Source organism: Panthera onca, chromosome D2 (genome assembly GCF_046562875.1).
Source record: "Panthera onca isolate mPanOnc1 chromosome D2, mPanOnc1 haplotype 2, whole genome shotgun sequence".
NCBI classification, from domain to species: domain Eukaryota; kingdom Metazoa; phylum Chordata; class Mammalia; order Carnivora; family Felidae; genus Panthera; species Panthera onca.
In genome coordinates, this window is record NC_138349.1 from 18,105,263 (window position 1) to 18,123,241 (window position 17,979).

Here is a 17,979-nt window from a genome sequence, read left to right on the forward strand (position 1 = left end):
TTCTAGCCACAGTTTCCCAAAGACCACTCAGATTCACTTTCATGTACCAACCGATGACCGTTACTACAGCTTAGGCTAAGCCCTTGGCTTATACTCTATGGATAGAATGCTCATGAATATTTGGTGATGAACAAACGCATGAAAGAAGAAAAGCCTATTCCACTTTATAGACACAGCCTTTGGTAAAGAAAAAAAAAAAAAGATTCTTTACATTCATTCAGTTTTTACAGTATCTCCAATGTTGAAAACTACAAGGATGCTTTGCTTCAGGAACACTCATTCATTCATCATAGATTACATGCTCCATGGAAATCCAGTTGGAGCCAAAACCTGGTGCCATATTTTTATTTCTCTTTTTCCATTTCAAAAGAAAAAGCTGTAGTTAATTCTAATTTTCCTGCAGGCAGAAGGAAGGGGAACTTTTTATGTATGTGAAAGAATGGCACCCCCCCAGCCACCTGAGGACAGTTCCTCCCAGGAACACCTGTTTGCTCCAATTGAAGCCTGTCCAAATTGAGTCCTGGGGATCGGAAGCTTGCTCTTCAAATGTCCCACCATTCTACAATATTTATTCCCCACCTGTCTGATGGCCGTGATAGCTTGGGAATGCTCCAGCCAGGGAAAGCTGTTTCTTGGCCCTGACATGGCAGAGCTAACAGCAGCTAATGTTCACCCAGAATCTGGTCTGAATCCAGTTGCCCCAGAGTTTAAAAATGCCTTTTTCCCCCCTCCTTCTCCTTTTCATAGTCTACCAGGCTTAGCAAAAGTTCTTAAGGAGGAAGAGGTAAATAATTTTTCATCTTCATACCAACGCATTGCAAAACCAAGTTATACCTTTCACTCTTTGTCTGTGAAATCTGACTTTTGGGTTTTCCACTCCTAGTCATATTAAATAGCTGCCCAATTCTAAAAATGAAGATTAGTAAATTATTTTCTCCAATAAGAGAACTATTAAAACCCAGAAGGTAAAATTTAATAAAGACGATCTAGACACATAATTTAACATGTAACTCAGGGAAAGAAAAAGATGCCCACATCAAACTCCAATTATAGTAGTGAAATAATGTATTATTTAAAAAATTCTAGCCATGAGAAAACTGTACATTTGAAAAGCTTACATAAAGCCTTCTAAAATAAGAGACCTTTTATCTCTTCCACATCCATGAGCTTGAAAATACTTTATCTATGCAATTTCAAGGCACATAAAAACCTCAGTGAATAAATAAAATGTTCTTTTTTTCCTTTATACAGAAGCTTTAAAAATTATCCATATAAATAGCTTGGCCTTGAACAAACAGATTAAAAGACCTAACAGGCTATGGTTTCAGATCATGTATACAGAACAGAGAATGAATGCTTTTCTTTATTGGCTGTGCAAGTTTCCTACTAACTAAATTTCTAGAAGCCCATTTGATGAGAAAGATTTAATTGGAATATATGAAAAAAGTCAGCATTTTAAAGTGACATGCTTTATTATTTTATCAAATAATTAATATACCAAATAAAATAGTCATTGCACTCTGCCAAGTCTTTGCATCTACTTGTGGAATTTCAAAGGTTGTAAAATTTTATAAATATGTGATTTTAGCCAAGTGCATGAAAATCTTCAATATCTTTCTAAAACTGGGGTGTCACATGTGAAGAGGTTTTTCACGAGTGTCTAGAAACAGGATTGTTTAGGTGATTTCAAGCTCACCTTAGCTGCTTGAAGAAAATCTTAAACTTCGTTGCAACTAAAAACAATTCTCACTACATCTTTGGATCATAATTACTTTATCAAAGAGCACAGTTACAGGTTGTTGGTTAACTTCCCACGTGCCCTGAACATGCTGGTAGCCGAACACCGGCCCAGAACATTCTAACTCTGTTGCTGGAGTTACAACCTTAGAGCTGCCATGGAAAGGGAAACAGCAAACCCCACATGTGGGTTGAGAATCAGGTAGTAATTTTCAGACCCAGACACCTGCCACCTCCTCTATAAAGTCTCCCAGGGGGGCGCCTGGGTGGCTCAGTCGGTTAAGCGTCCGACTTCAGCTCAGGTCACGATCTTGCGGTCCGTGAGTTCGAGCCCCGCGTCGGGCTCTGGGCTGATGGCTCAGAGCCTGGAGCCTACTTCCGATTCTGTGTCTCCCTCTCTCTCTGCCCCTCCCCCGTTCATGCTCTGTCTCTCTCTGTCTCAAAAATAAATAAACGTTAAAAAAAAAAAAAAATTTAAAGTCTCCCAGGGATTTCTCTTTTCTGTCACCACCTACTACATTTACCTCTCAGTTACCATACAGCACAAGTTACTATGTATTGTTGTTTCTAAAAGATACTGAACTCCCTGCTACTAGAGTTCTGAGTCTGTTGAATCTCCAGTGTTAACATATTCCCTTTACACGGTAAACATTAAATATTTGCTTTTGAAGATGTTCTGTTGCTGTTACTGCTAAAATGCTGCTAAGAACATGGCTTCTGTGACTAAAACCAGGATATGGGACCAAGTTCTGCCCCATCTGGGTGGAATGACCTTGGGCAAGACTCAACTATGGCAGGAGTCAATTATCTGTAACATAAGGATAACAGTGACAATACCAATCCACAGAGTTCTTTCCAAGATTACATTACATGAAATAATGTATGTGAATGGGCCTTATAAATCATAAGGCCATATATAAACTTTATTTGCTGTGACTATCTTTAAGGACGTATTTTTGATACATGATCTGATTTCCCGGGGAAGACATTCTATAAAGTTTCTTGTTAAATTTTGCGGAAAATTGAAAATAAGCACATCTGGTAGGTCAACACATTTCAAATATGTGAGAACAGAAAAGTAAGTGGAATTTAGTGAGGGAATTGTACACAGTTCTATTACCATGTATCATTTCTCAGTTCTTTGGAATTGGTTGTGGATTCCTGGAAATTTTGTGGAAAATTCCCAGAAAGATACATACACATGCATATGCAAACATTTTCAAGAAAATTCTGGTGGTTCAGAGACTCTGTGAAGTCCACCCCGGGATAGGGGCTGTTGCCCTGGGGCTTGAGACAGACGGTATGATTTCATGAAGAGTACTTGAGGACCCAAATTCAGACGCCTTTGGCTGATTTGGGAATTAAAAGGCTGATAGTTTTTTCTTCTTCATCATAAAATCATTAAGGCATTGGAAGTGGAAAGCAGATTTGCTTTTTTCTAGGTAAAATGTAATTTCACAGGAGACAAGAGTGCTGTTGTTAAATAAATTCCAAAGCCTCTTCAACCCTCTTTGTAAATTTTTAGTAAAATTTATCATTCTGTCATTTTCTCCACTGATACTCACACTTTAGTTCCAAAGTTCTTTACATAACTTTGCAAAGAAGTCACCAGCTTTTTAAATAGGGCATTGAGGCTTAAAAAAAATGATGATACCTCCTCTCATCTCAGCTTCTATCTTGTCCAAAAGCGTTAGAGACAATTTAAAATGAAAATAAAGACAAATAAAAAATAAAGACAACCTCAACTAATACCAGCAAGGTGGCTGGTATTTCCTAAACTTTTGTAGTTTAGGAACTGTTTTAATTATACTTTAGGATATTGAATATATTTCTTTACAGTGTTTTTTTTTTTTTTTGGTTGTTGTTTTGTTTTGTTTTCCCCTTAAAAGCAAAGAATTCTTTCTTAATACCTAGATGACAAGGTCTCAAGATGTACACAGTTGTTTCTTATTATGGCTTCCCAGGAAAACATTTCTGGGAAAGCACAATTCCCAGCCACTTACTTTGTTTACAACAGACAAGACTGCTTGTGTGGTATAAATAGGAGTCTGTCCTTAAATGTTGTTGAAAAATAAAATGGAACCATGAAAAGGAGCCATTTCCTGCCTCAAAGGTGGCTTAAAAAAATTCTTAGCTACTTTAGGAACAGCACCAAAGCATAAATAATAATTATCAATCACCACACAATAAAAGACTAATTTTACCAAAAAAAAAAAAAAAAAAAAAAAAGCAGGGGGGCAGGGAGAGAGAGAGAAAGAAAAAACAACAACAAGCTGCGTATTCCAGAGATGCCCTCAGAATTGTCAGCATTGGAAGGTTCTCTTATCCCGCAAGATTATGAAACCCCTTTTTGTCCTCCTGCATTTGTGATGTATATCTATAACTCGTTCTTGTTTGTGCAGATAAGCCTTGCCTTGTCTCCCTAACTGCACTTTCAAAAGGAGCTTCACAGTCGTTTGACTTTTGATCTGGGTAGCAGCTAGCTCGACCACCTGCACTGTGCATGAGCTGCTGCTACTGAGCTGGCTTTGTCCCATCTTCCAACACAGCGAGCCTTTTAAAAGTGGTGTGTGAATACACTAATTTACAATGTGAGCGTTCAAACAAAAAAATATGGTGGCGGTGGTGGCGGTGATGGCGGCAGGGGCAGCGAGCAGAAGGGGGAGATTTGTGAAGGGAGAAGCCCCGGACACTCGCTTTAGAAAGTTCAGATATTGTTCGCTGCCTCTGGCATTTAATGAAACAGATGGCCAAAGGCCTCCCTCAACTCACAATGGAGCAGACAGTGGTGTAATGGTGCGGGGGCCTGGAATTGTAAAATGCTATTTGGTGATGGTATATGTTAATAAATAGCCATTTACAAGGGGGGCCGAGGGCTCCATTACTTGTTTATAAGGAAGGCCTAGGGCTCCTTGCTTCGAGTTAACAGCTCAAGGCTGCATTCAAAGAAGGCATTGATGGTGAAGGTGAAGTGCAGCCTTCATATTCTACATAGCGCTCAAGAAAGGCGTGTATCCTGGGGAAAAAAGGAAAAATCATAAAAGAAAAGTAATTCAAGAATGAGGTCGGGGCGCCTGGGTGGCGCAGTTGGTTAAGCGTCCGACTTCAGCCAGGTCACGATCTCGCGGTCCGTGAGTTCGAGCCCCGCGTCAGGCTCTGGGCTGATGGCTCGGAGCCTGGAGCCTGTTTCCGATTCTGTGTCTCCCTCTCTCTCTGCCCCTCCCCCGTTCATGCTCTGTCTCTCTCTGTCCCAAAAATAAAATAAAAAACGTTGAAAAAAAAAATTAAAAAAAAAAAGAATGAGGTCAAATTGTGGCTCACAACCAAGGAAAATATAAGATGCTTTCCCATTGTGATTAAATAATGGACAGAAATATTGTTCTTGTGATGCGGCTTATTTTATCTTTGAATGAACATGTTTACGTGGTCACCGAAGTGCAACAGATCAAAACCTGCAGGGTTTCAACTAAATGATCCCCCGTGAACCTACACAGCAACTGTGAAACTATTCTCAGCCCTTTTTCCAAAGGTAATTCACCAATCGGGCCGATGCCAGGGTAACGTGACCCTGGGCTAAATGTGATGAGGTTCCTGACTGCAAGTAGCTTAGAGTCCAGTCCTAAGGACCGTGACAAGAGCTGGATCTACAGAAACTCCGCGTTCCCTTTAAGGCGGGGATGTGCCTGGCAACTGTCACCACCTCCCCAAAACCATTCCTTCCAGGGCCCATCTCTGTGGCAAGAAAGGTTATGCCTGACTTCAACTAAATGTTATTTTCACCTTATAAAACACTGTGAATCCTCGGACAGTGCTTTCTGCTTTGCTCTCAGAGAGGATTTTCTACCTGTCTGGATATCTGTACAGGAGTTTGTTGAAAGTCTATGCTTAGGCGGCACTTTATTTCTCTTTCACTTGGATTTCCCCCCCGTATTTGTTTCAGCTGTTTGCACAATGTGGTGGGGAGCTGTAGAAAATTCTTTGAGGGAGGAAGTAGGGGATAAAAAAGGTCTAGAAGAAAATTAGGAGGTGTAAGACATACAAGTACAATAGACACAACGCAAAGCAGAAGATGTTAATGCCTTGTAGGAATAAATGACTGTGAAGAATCAGACCGAAGACAGATCATTTCTGGCTGAGAGACTGATAAAGGCTTGATGGACAGAGCGGTATTCCAGGTGAGATACAGAGTACAGATAAAAGTTTATCTAGAATATTCTGAAGATACTATCTGTTGTTTTTGCTTACCCAGTTTCTATTCCCCTTTCTAGTAAAAGTTCCTGAATTTTTCTGAGGAAACTAGGCTTTGTCTATTCTCAGACCGAGTGTCCACCCCCTGCATGAGGTCCCAGGTCTAAAATGACAAATCATAGATCAATGGGATTTTTACCCAACCAGAGCGAAACTAGAACCAGGAAGACTCCATGCTATGACTCCTATTGGAACTAGTGAGGGGAAAAATGGCTACATTCAATGAGTGTCGCTGAGAGGGCTGGCAAAAACTGTCTCTATAAGAGAGACCCGTGCACAAGACAGCCAGGCTGAGAGATGGAGAGAGCAAGACCCAGTCCTGACACTGCTATCAGAACCTTAGATTCCACTGTGTTTGAAGTTGCTTCTGCCCTTGAACCATTAAGATGTATGTGGTATATGTTTCCTTTTTGTGGCTTATGGCTAGCTTGATCTGGGTTTCTGTCACTTTCATCCAGAAGATTCTTGACTATAATAGGTGAGAAAAGGAGGATATCCAGGTAGAAGTAACAGAAAAAACAAAGATATAGGATAGGTGAATAACCGGTTAGGGCTAGTTTTGGAGATGGGAGGTACTTAACTTCAGTAGAGACATGGGTCTATGCAACAGGAGTAAAGGCAAAGGAAGCGAGAATGTTCACTGAAAGACCTTCGGGGTTAGACTAAGGAGGACATGGGTCAGCGGGCAGTGGGGAACCGCAGGAGATTTCTAGGCAGAAAGGAAGCAGTGCTAGTTTTGCACTCTGCAAGATAAACTGGCCGACAGTATTTAGAAGAACCTAAGAAGGGGAGAAGAGGCATAGGGACCGACCAAGAGGCTCCCTTCTCTAAATAGTCCAAAGAGAGGGAAGGATTGAGCGCAGAGGATCTCTCTGCTCTGAGCAGTACCCTAGCGCTCTGGAGTGGTTCAAGCAGCACTGCCCGGTGACGGTCACAGACTGGGGGGTGGGGGGAGAGCGGGAGCACCAGCACTGAGACAGGCATAGTTTTATTTCTATTATTACTAAGTTTTAATTTTATAACAATTATTTGGGAGGTCTGGCAGTGGAAAAAACGATAGTTTAAACATATCCATTGGAAATTCACTGACCTAAAATAACTACTAATTATCACGTTGATTTCAGAGTTTGCCCCCAGGCTTTTTTCTTTCTTTTTTTTTTTTTTTTTTTTTTAGCAATGATGATGATGACAACAAACATTTTTGCATTTATTGAGCCCTTACTATGTAACAGACACTGTTGTGTGTACTTTACACGTATTGACTCATTTAACGCTCATAACAATTTGTGAGATAGGGACTGTTGTCTTCCTTCTTTTATAGAGGGGGAAACTGAGGCATAGAGAGTGGATTCTTGTCAAAGGTTCATAGCTAGAAAGTGGCAGGTCCAGTGTGGCCACCGAGCGTACCCCTTATCCATTGAGGCATATGCCTCTTGATGCAAATGCAGGAATTTCGTTTTGAATAGTCAAACAAAACCAGATTGCTTTCTCCAGTGAGGATAAGGCCCCAGAGATATAAGGTGAGATATACGACAAATTTCCTCGCAATGATACTTTTAGAATACTGGAGGTAAGGGAGATTATAGATTCATCTCTAGTTAAGGCCCCACAGTCTGTGGTCAAAAATAAAATAATCTTAAAGGACTCCTCAAAAACACACCCCCCTTGGACGCCATTGGTACACAACAGCTTCCCTGTCTACAAACACCAGGCCCATCTTAGCTGATGGGGTCTGGTGGGGTTTGTTCACTGCTTTCTGCTCATCTAGCAAGGCTGTCTGACTATCTGTGAGCAACAGCTGGAAAAAACAGAGAGAGACAGAGCGTGAACAGGGGAGGGGCCGAGAGACGGGGAGACACAGAATCCGAAGCAGGCTCCAGGCTCTGAGCTGTCAGCAGAGAGCCCGACGCGGGGCTTGAACTCACAAACCACGAGATCATGACCTGAGCCGAAGTCGGACGCCCAACTGAGGGAGCCACCCAGGCGCCCCTCTTTAAGAAAAAATTTGTTTACTAAACAAACAATTTTTTTTTTTTTTTTTTTTTTTGTATTTCCATTGCTTACAGATCTTGTGTTGGTATTTCTGGTATGCTTACCCTTATGGATCATTTTGATAGTACATTTAAATTTTCCAGATGTTTTACCTGTCACTCTACCAAAGCAACAAAACCATGTTTAAAATGAAAATGTGACAGCGATAGTAGGTGGCAATTACTCCCCAGACTGGCTCCAAAGTAGTTCTAACAAAAAAATACATGTAATAAATAATAACACATGAATAGTGCTTGCTAGGCCAACAGCATTTAACACTACCTGGTTTGTGTAGCTTATAGATTAGTTACAAAAGGCCTCTCACCAGTTACATGCTTTAACAAGTTACTACATGCATTCTGGAAGAATAAGCAAGAATTCACTGTTTGAAGGAAACATTGTTTTTATTTTTTAAATTCAAAAAAATTGAAAAAAATTAAAATAGTAGAGGCACACACAGGGAGCGGGTGGGAGAGAGGAAATTATTTGATATTAAGGTAATCATATAGAAAAAGATGTTTTAAAACTATTACATACGCCATTTCTTTTTGTAAGCCTTTTGTCAGCCAACATAAACTTGTAGAGTGCCCTCCAAATTTATGTCAAAGGAGATCTCAAATTATAACCGTTGTATTCCCAAGATACTTTTAGAAACAAATATACTGTTACCAATAAATTATTCACTCTTCAGAGGTAAAAAAAACAAAAACAAAAAAAACCCCCAAAAAGCCAGAATCATGATGTCTTTTGTTTTCTGACTGAAAATGTCAAAAACTGCTATTTTTATTTTCACTGATTGCCCACTCTGTTTGCTCTTTGACTTCCCAGTCAAATGTACAGGAAATAATACACACACAAATGTGCATATACGTGCAAGTTTATGAAGAGCAACATCTAAGCCTCTCAGTGTTATTTGTGACACCTCAAGACAACCCCAGTTGCAATAATCACATTTTGTGAGAGTCCGTGAAAAATTCATTTCTTCGGCTCCAGTCACCACACGAATAGCCATTTGTTTCATGACCATTTTCGTTATTATCTGGATAGCACTTTATTTAAAACTCTGTCTATAGGGTCAGGAAATGAGCCGTTTGTCCCTAGCCAGCTCTCTATCTTCTGTCAAGACAGAAGAAAAATTACTTTCCAGGAAATCAGCTATATCTGTGTTCTGATGTCAAGTTTCACTATCATAATTTTGAATGGGCCAATTTTCTCCTTTGCGTTCTCCTTTTTGGTAATATAGCAACGTTACAGGAAGAACAATTTATTTATTTATTTTAGTTGAATCAGCTGCTGCTTCACTAAACTAGGTATGCCTCAGTGTTTTTTGCCTGGTTAGTTCCTTTCAAAGCTTGTTTATGATTCTATAAATCTCCTACCTCTCTAAACTTTTGAAACGTACTGGTTTTATAGCTAGTTAGATGATATTTTCTATTGGTTATTTGTTTCCCTGGCACCCTTTTTAACAACCAGTAAGCATTCGCTGGAGTTAAGGAATCCTCAGAAGTTTCCTTGAGAAGGAGGTAGTTCTAGGAATTCCCACAGTACAGATTCTCCAGCAGGACTGAGGGCAAGGATCGAATTGATTTCATCTGAGGATTCCCCAAGGCTTTGTTTCCAGGTGTTAAGTATTTACTGAGGAAGTGAATAAGCAGAAAGGAGAAAGGAAGGAAGGAAAGCAGGAAGGGAGAGAGAAAAGAAGGAAATAGATTTTTTTTTTTTACCTCATGTGATGGTAATAAAACATTAAAAAAGCATGAATGGTGGTGGCTGTCACTTACTCATTTTTACTTCCCTATCTGCTTTCAGTCCGTCTTGCAGATAACCAGGTGGGTTTATATACAGACTTTGACATTGACGGAACATCGGTCTCACCTGTCTTCACCACAGGCTAAACAAAACAAAATGACCCAAATGAGGGGCAAAGGCCATCATTCTGTATATGGAACGTTTCCGTTCCATACAGAATTGAAAGCAACCTAATTTAAAAAAATTAAAAATAATCAGCAACCTTTCCTCTAAATAAATTAATTCCTTGGTTTAGTATGTTAGTAGAATATTCTCGGTCATACACAATTCATCACATGCAAATAAATAAGCTCGTGTTATCTGGAGGTGGATGCCGACACTGCACGAGGAGCACGTTCATTCCCTTTACACACTTGTGAAGGTGACAGATGGGCGCGTGGCTTGGTATTACACCTTAACTTAAACGCAACTGCTGACGCACAACGTCGCGATGTGGTTTTGGTAACAGAATGTGATTTCTCTCTCTGAATTAAAATCTCACCAGTGCTGGAAGGGAAGTAAGTCCCTGCGAATGGGAGGGATGTAACAGAGGAAGCAAAATCAGAGTATTCAATAAGAGACTTGGGGACATAAAAGCTGGTCCCATGTCTCTAGAGACTGTTTTTCCAGGGAATAATAAAAACAATGGAGTGAAGAAGTTGATCAAACATTTCTGCCTTTTCCCAAGACCAAAATAAACCATATATCAGGTGGGATAAGTAATTAGGAACCAAACAAAACCACCATCTGCCTTTGGTTCCCCAGAGACTCAGTGAAGGTACAGCATTAAGAGTATCTGGATCCCTTGGCTGATACCAAGATCCTAGCTGAGTCTTGTAAAAAACACGATCGCTGCTATGCACAGGAGGGCCTCAGAGTTTCCTTGGCTCATCACAGCAAGGTGACGTCCACCTGAAGGTTTTTATTTCTATTCACTCTCTAGACAGATCCCAAAAGGAGATGAGTCAGTGATGGACTGAGTTTACCTACAAAGAGGACCCCAAGTGGGTTTCGGTGGAGTAATTTCCCTCTGTAGGCTTATGAAACAGGCGCGTTAGTATGACTGTCCTACAGAAAGCCCAGTCAAAGGTTGCAGGGCGTCTGCGCTTCACCCTCTCTAAATGACTTGCAAATTTATTCAAACACAATATGAGGAGATGCTTTATTTGCTGAAATAACTGTCTGCAGTGTCCTGCACAAAAGGGTGAGGTACATCAAGCAGAAACATGGACAGAAATACATTGGTTCAGAAACTCATAAATCCTTATTTGAATCTGCCAACCTGAAAGCCACGTAGAGCCCGCAAAAACTATTTTTCCTAAATGCTACATCTGATTAAGCCATACCATTAAATGACAGCTGAACTTTAACATTAATATGATATTATTTAAATAACCACATGATTTTTTTTACACTAAAAATGATGAATGATTTCTGGACAGCTCAATTGACATAAACTCTTTAATGAGATTTGACAAAATGGAGACATAGGCAGAATACTCGTTACAGCTCACATCGCAGGGGCCCTCCCAGGGAAGCAATAGAGGATTTTTTTTCCTTTTTTTCATTTTTATTGTCTATAGGCACTGAACCCTTCCTCTCAATTGCCACTTCTCTGTGGATTTTGCGTTTTTCTAGGTCATTTATGTATTACTCTTAAGCAGAGGATTCAGTGGCTTATGGTGCTGAATTGGGACTGTCTCTGCAGGCAAATCAGGGGCCTGTGGAGTTAGGCCAGTGTTGGTTTGGAGTGTCCCAGGAACTTCAGGCTCAAGACCTATCAGCCTGATGGAGACCAAGCAACCCTACGACTGGGTCTTGTGCTGTCCATCACGAACACAGCAAACACACTTCTAGCGAATTCTTACGTACAGATACATGATCAGAGAAGACTTTCCTTTCTCTAAATTAGTTGTCTCTATAGTGTCCATGCTAAAGGATTTCTTCTTTAAAATTCCAATTAAGCTGTTGTGGAGCGATTCTCAACCTTTCTCATTCACACTGCGAGCTACAGTTCTAAACCGAAGGCTGTGCTAGATGATAACCTTCCTTGGTAGATTCCGAACGTAAGAAAATGCCATGCTAAATACACCTACGTAAAAAATGTCTCTTTCAGAACAGTGAAAACACATTTCTCACTCCTCTCCCCCAGAAACATAGAATATAGAATATTACCCATATTCATTCACTTATTTCCGCATACTCTCCTGAATGTTTTCCATCAGTCGAAGGTTAGTCGCACACATAAAACATTAACATCTGTTCGCGCGCACATGTGAATTCATATTATTCAGATAATCTTTAAATTGTAAACATCATCTTTAAGTATATACACGATTGAAATGTTTCCCCAAACAGTGTCTCTTTTTTTTTTATTTTTTTTTAAATTTTTTTTTCAACGTTTTTTATTTATTTTTGGGACAGAGAGAGACAGAGCATGAACGGGGGAGGGGCAGAGAGAGAGGGAGACACAGAATCGGAAACAGGCTCCAGGCTCCGAGCCATCAGCCCAGAGCCTGACGCGGGGCTCGAACTCACGGACCGCGAGATCGTGACCTGGCTGAAGTCGGACGCTTAACCGACTGCGCCACCCAGGCGCCCCAAACAGTGTCTCTTAAAAAAGAAATGAAAACAAGGCAACAGGGAGAGAGCAAAGCTAATACCAAGTGTGCTCATGATACTGGCAGGCCCGCATTCCTTCTAGGAGAAGGAGGCTATTGAAATAGAAAATAAAATCAGTCTGCTCCTGCCATGGGGACTTCCTCAGGCTATGAAAAAGTACTTCATGTCTAACCCTAATTTTTTCCATAGCTTGAGGTAAACCCCCTAGCTCAAACCTTCTCTCTAATCTAAGTTACTCAGTATGTGTCCCTGTCCAAACAAGAGTTAATATCAGTGCTCTGTCATTTCAAAAGGGTCTTGACACAGGGTACTAAGAGCAGAGGCTCACATGCCTGGAAAGTGCCCAGTTGCAACTAGATGAAAAACACAGTTTCAAAAAAGGGAGAGAGAGGAAGATAGGTCCCTACCTTGCTCTTACCTTCGCAACATCCCCGTCAGGACCCTGGAGCTTTTCCCCAAGTTAGCATCTGTTTCTCGAAGCTAGAAGGAGAAAAGCAGCATTAAAACAAAACAAAGTGAGACTTCATGTAGTTGGATCGTATCGAAAGTGCACTGGCAAGCAGGAGTTTTTCTCACGGATGAAAATCCAATTAATGAAAAAATACTTAAATACACTAAAATACACCTTGTTACCTACACAGTCTCTGAAAATTCTTTGATTTAGAAAATTACATGTAACAGATAATCCCAGGAGCTTTAAGCTGGATACTTGAACTGGCTATAAAAGCAAATGTCTTGCAGGCTGATAAAGTTGAATAAACATCTGGAAATTAAAATCCAATTTCGAATGTGCAAAGTCCTACAAATATAAACGGTAACGAAATGAACTAAGTGAAGATGAGACATCATTATGTTTACAGCTTTCACCCTGAAAGACTTGACATACTCCAAAATCTCCCTCATGACCTTCTCAGTAATAGAGCTAAATAAAATATCTACCTGGGGGCATTCTGGGATGGGGAAAGAAAGAGCATATTCTTTCTCCATTGCACACTCTTTTTTCTCTTCTCCTCTCACTCGACATCCCTCATCCACCCTTGCCTTTTTTATACACACTTGCATTTATGTCACTGTTACTGTCTATGCATGTGCCTTCTATGCCTTATTATTTACTGAACTTCTGAAAAAAACGGTATCACTTTTACTTACTCGTTCACGTGCTCGCTGTATCTTTTCTCTGTCGTGACTGAGGTTTTCCAACATCTCCTGGCCAATTTGCTCTATGGAAAAGGAAAGTTGGGTGACGAAAGGCAACTTTGGGTATAAGTGGGAACAACCCCCAGAAGTACCAAAATGGCGGCAGGCCCAGAGTTAATGTTCAATAACTGTACATTACATAATGGATGCATAGTTAAATTCATGTACTTGAAAAATATTTAGAAAGTATTTAATAAATTTACCTGTATATCTTAGATATGATTAGATAGGATTTACAATTCAACCTATAGAACATAACCAAAAAGGTGGTGACGATTGAGGTGATATGTCTTGCAGAAGGCCACCTTGGCATATTTGTTATCCACCGAGATGGAGAGCCCAGGTTCGGTGGTCTTCCTATCATTTTATCAACATGGAATCTAATCTTTGGTTTTGCAGGTTATAACTAATGTTGATGATTCTACTCTACCTCCCCAGCTTTATTATTGCACTGCTTTGCATAGGTAAGTGAAACTCCATTTAGAACAATCTGATTTTAATGTATTTGCCCCACGTGCACAGTCCTTGTTCTCTCAACTACTTCAGCTTATTGTCAGTGGAACTCTCTCCAGGCTTCTACTCTCTGGGAGCAAGAGCTCCTTTAGCATGTTCTCAGCCGCTGTGGATACTTGAGTCACGATGAGGTGCACTTCACACATGGTTGAGGAGCTGTGTGAAGCTCAAGCTGCAGACAGAACTCCCATTTATACAGGAATAGGCAGGTTAGAACATTCGTTAAGAAGCACACTGCTGAGCTCCAACGAGGTTTTCCTCTGCCATGATCATCCCATTTGGTTGGCACTGGTTGGCTCTCCTCCTTTGACAAGACTGTAGGTATGTCCTAACCTGACAAATATGCAGCTGCCTTGAATAATTTCTTTTCCAGACTCATTCTCCATCACCTGGGAGGTACCTTAGTCTATAACAGAAGAATGACAAATCTGACTCCCTTGTAATGTTGGCAACCCACCTGACTCCTACATTCTGACAATCACATACCCACATTTCCTTTTGTTTTTCTTTTGTATTGTCTTTTCTCTTTACCCATAACCTATAACAACAGTTATCTCTGGCTTATAAATTTGTTGAGACACTCAATAAGAATCTATTACAGTGATAGCAAATAATTTAATAAAATCATTAGGAAATCACCATGGTAGTTATTTGGCTCAGATATGTACATTAGCCAACTTTTTAGAGGGACATCCTAAAAAAACTGTGGAGCAGTGGTTAGACCATATTGAGAGCTTGGGCTGGGAACTCACACTGCTCGAGCCTAATCCCCAGTGCTGACCTTGCATACATCACCTAACCTCGTTGTGCTTTAGTTCCTCATCTCTAAAATGGAAGGAAGATCATTTTATGTCATGGGGCTATGTCATGGCAAAGGTTAAATAATTCAGCTAAATTATTTAATACAGTGACTGGCCTATAATAATAAGCATTTACTGAATGATGATGATTGATATTAAAAAAACCAATGGACTGTTATCAGCTGGGCCCCCTCCAATCTTAGGTCTACCACAAACCACTTGAACTGGGTATCACAAGACAAAATATCTGTCCTACATTTCTCACAAAATTGTTGTAATAGTCAAATGAAATTAACCTAAGTAAAAATGTTTTGAAAGCCATACAATACCATACAAATGCATGTCATAGTATAATACATGGGAATCAATGCACTCAATGAAAAATCATAAAGTTCCTACTCTGTGCCAGGTGTAGATGCTGGGGACATGGGCAGTAAAGGAGATCAAGTTCTGCACTCATGAACTTTTGTGTTACGAGTGAAGATTTGGCAGCTAAAGGGCAAATACTACACTAGAGTTTGTATTTCGTGGCACACCAGAAAAAGGACTGTATATTCATTTTTTAAATGTTTATTTATTTTGAGAGAGAGAGGAGCATGTGCATGTGCAGAAGCTGGGGAGGTGCAGAGAGAGAGAGAGAGAGAGAGAGAGAGAGAGAGAATCACAAGCAGGCTCCACGCTGTAAGCAAAAAATCCGACTTGGGGCTGGATCTCACGAACTGTGAGATCACGTCCTGAGCCAAAATCAAGAGTCGACACTTAACCAGCTGAGCCACCAAGGCACCTCTGTATATTCCTTTCATGACAGAAAATCCAAGTAATAAAAAATGCTTAAATTCAATAGCATAAATATATTTTTGATACCTATACAAACTCTGAAAATTCTTTCCAGTATAGTGTCTTCCTAGTATAGTATTTCTTCTCAGATAGATGTTAGCTTTTCATTGATTCCATTCAATTGACACTTAAAGCAAATTGGATCAGATATGTGGCTCCCGGTAGAGGCACAGTAAAAGTGGAAGATGATACCAATAATAAAGAAGGAAAAAACATTGGAGCTAACTTTTTCCTTTTTTTGCATATGAACTACAATATTCAATTCTGTTATACTATTAAGTGTTGCATTGAAATCCTTTAATAGAATTTAGCAATTTTAACTCACTTTAACTAAAAATCTCAAATATCTATGGACACCATCAATACCTTAATCATTTTAGCAAAATACTACTTACGTAATATTTTCTCCTATCAAGATTAATGGCATTATAATATATAATTTCAAACAAATAGGAAATAGGTTATTATCATGTGTCTGTCACCAGCATAATGTTTCCAGTAAGTGTTTGTGGAAGGAAGCGATGAGCAATTGAAAAAAAGTACATGGAAGGAGTATATAAAGTGCATGAAAGGTTTGCGATATATTCTTGCTCTCAAAGCTTCTCAAGTGTGGCATCGGAGAAGTCAACATTGGAATGAATGTAGGTAACAGATCCACAATTCTATCAGGTTTGCTAGGGGAAAAATTATTCTGAATGGATCCACAGTCTGCTACTGAAGGAATCAACAAAACAAGGTAAAGAGCTCAGGCCTTATTCACGAGTTGTTAAATCACTCCCTCAACTCTCCTTGTCTCCTGGGAAATATCTCAGCATCCAAAGTCTTAACCCATCTGGCAAGAGAAGAGACACTGGCAAGACTGCACACATCTTGGTCTTAATACACAGGTACCGTCCATTTGTTGGAAACAGAATTCTGTTTTTCATTTCTTACTTGCTACCTTCAATTTTATTTATTTTATGTTTATTTACATATTTTGAGAGAAACAGTGACAGTGTGAGTGGGGGAGGGGCAGAAAGGGAGACAGAATCTCAAGCAGGCTCTGCACTGTTAGCATGGAGCCTGACTCAGGGCTCGAACTCATGAAACCATGAGATTATGACCTGAGCCGAAACCAAGAGTCAGATGCTTAACCAACTAAACCACCCAGGCGCCCCACTACCTTCAATTTTAATGCCCCAATAAAGAAAAGTCCAGGCCAGGCACATTAGAAATGCCCACACTTATAGAATGAAAGGAAAAATTCAAGCAAAGTGATGTACGGTTTCTTCATTATGTGTTCTCCTACCCCAATCAAAGCAAGACAAAGATGGAAAGGATTATTCTTATTTTTAAAAATTTTTAAATTTAAAAATTTTGAAGTTTATTTATTTTTGAGAGAGAGAGGGAGAGGGAGAGTGAGCATGAGCAAAGGAGGGGCAGAGAGAGAGAGAGAGAGAGAGAGAGACAGAGAGAGAGGGAGAGAGGGGGAGAGAGAGAGAGAGAGAGAGAGAGAGAGAGAGAGAGAGAGAGAATCCCAAGCAGGATCCATGCTGTCAGCGCAGAGCCCGACATGGGGCTCGACCTCGTGAACATGACCTGAGCTGAAGTCAAGAGTCTGACACTAAACTGACTGAGCCACCCAGGCACCTTGGGAAAGGATTATTTTTAAAGTAATTTTTTAAACTATCTTGGTTGGAATAGTATTAGACATTTAGGGATTATTTTCTTAAAAAATTAGTAACACTGTTAGGTTTACTTTTCTTGAAAAATTTGAAGATACAAGCATTCACCAAAACTCTAATAAAGAAAGGGCACAAGCTTATAGGCCTAAACAAGTGCAGATCTGATATTCCCAGTCTATGGTTTTCAGTCCTTGAAACTTTCATAGTGCCTTTAGAATGGGAATAGCCACGCTGCCTCTACTGAGATAACTTGAGAAATCATAAATTTTATAAATACTGCACCTGTTGACTGTGAGGATGTTCTTGAGAGTAAGAAAAAATGGGAAGCATAAAGAAAAATAAAAACTGATGCCACATGCTGGAATTCTAACATGTCAATATGAGCATGACAAATGAATTCCTGGAAAGAAAAGTGCCTTTCCTCCTCTTCTATCCTGTCCACAGGGGTCCTGGGAATTATCCTGGGAGTGTGGCATTCAAACTTACAAAGTGAGTTTTTGTTTTCAGAATTATCCAGAATGAATCATGTCTTTGGTCTATGG

General features: G+C 40.0%; 1 protein-coding gene across 9 annotated transcripts in view; it reads right to left on the reverse strand.

Annotated features, from left to right (window-relative positions):
- VTI1A (vesicle transport through interaction with t-SNAREs 1A) overlaps window positions 1-17,979 on the reverse strand; it is a 348,742-nt gene that overhangs the window by 128,417 nt on the left and 202,346 nt on the right. For 7 of the 9 annotated variants that reach the window (XM_060641500.3, XM_060641499.3, XM_060641502.3 and 4 more), the window contains 2 exons: window positions 13,576-13,646; window positions 12,845-12,906 (listed from right to left, as the gene is read on the reverse strand). In XM_060641500.3, coding sequence (XP_060497483.2) covers window positions 12,845-12,906; window positions 13,576-13,646 — 133 coding nt within the window. Of the gene's footprint in view, window positions 1-12,833; window positions 12,907-13,575; window positions 13,647-17,979 lie in introns of all 9 variants that reach the window. The other 2 variants (XM_060641506.3, XM_060641504.3) reach the window with 1 other exon arrangement.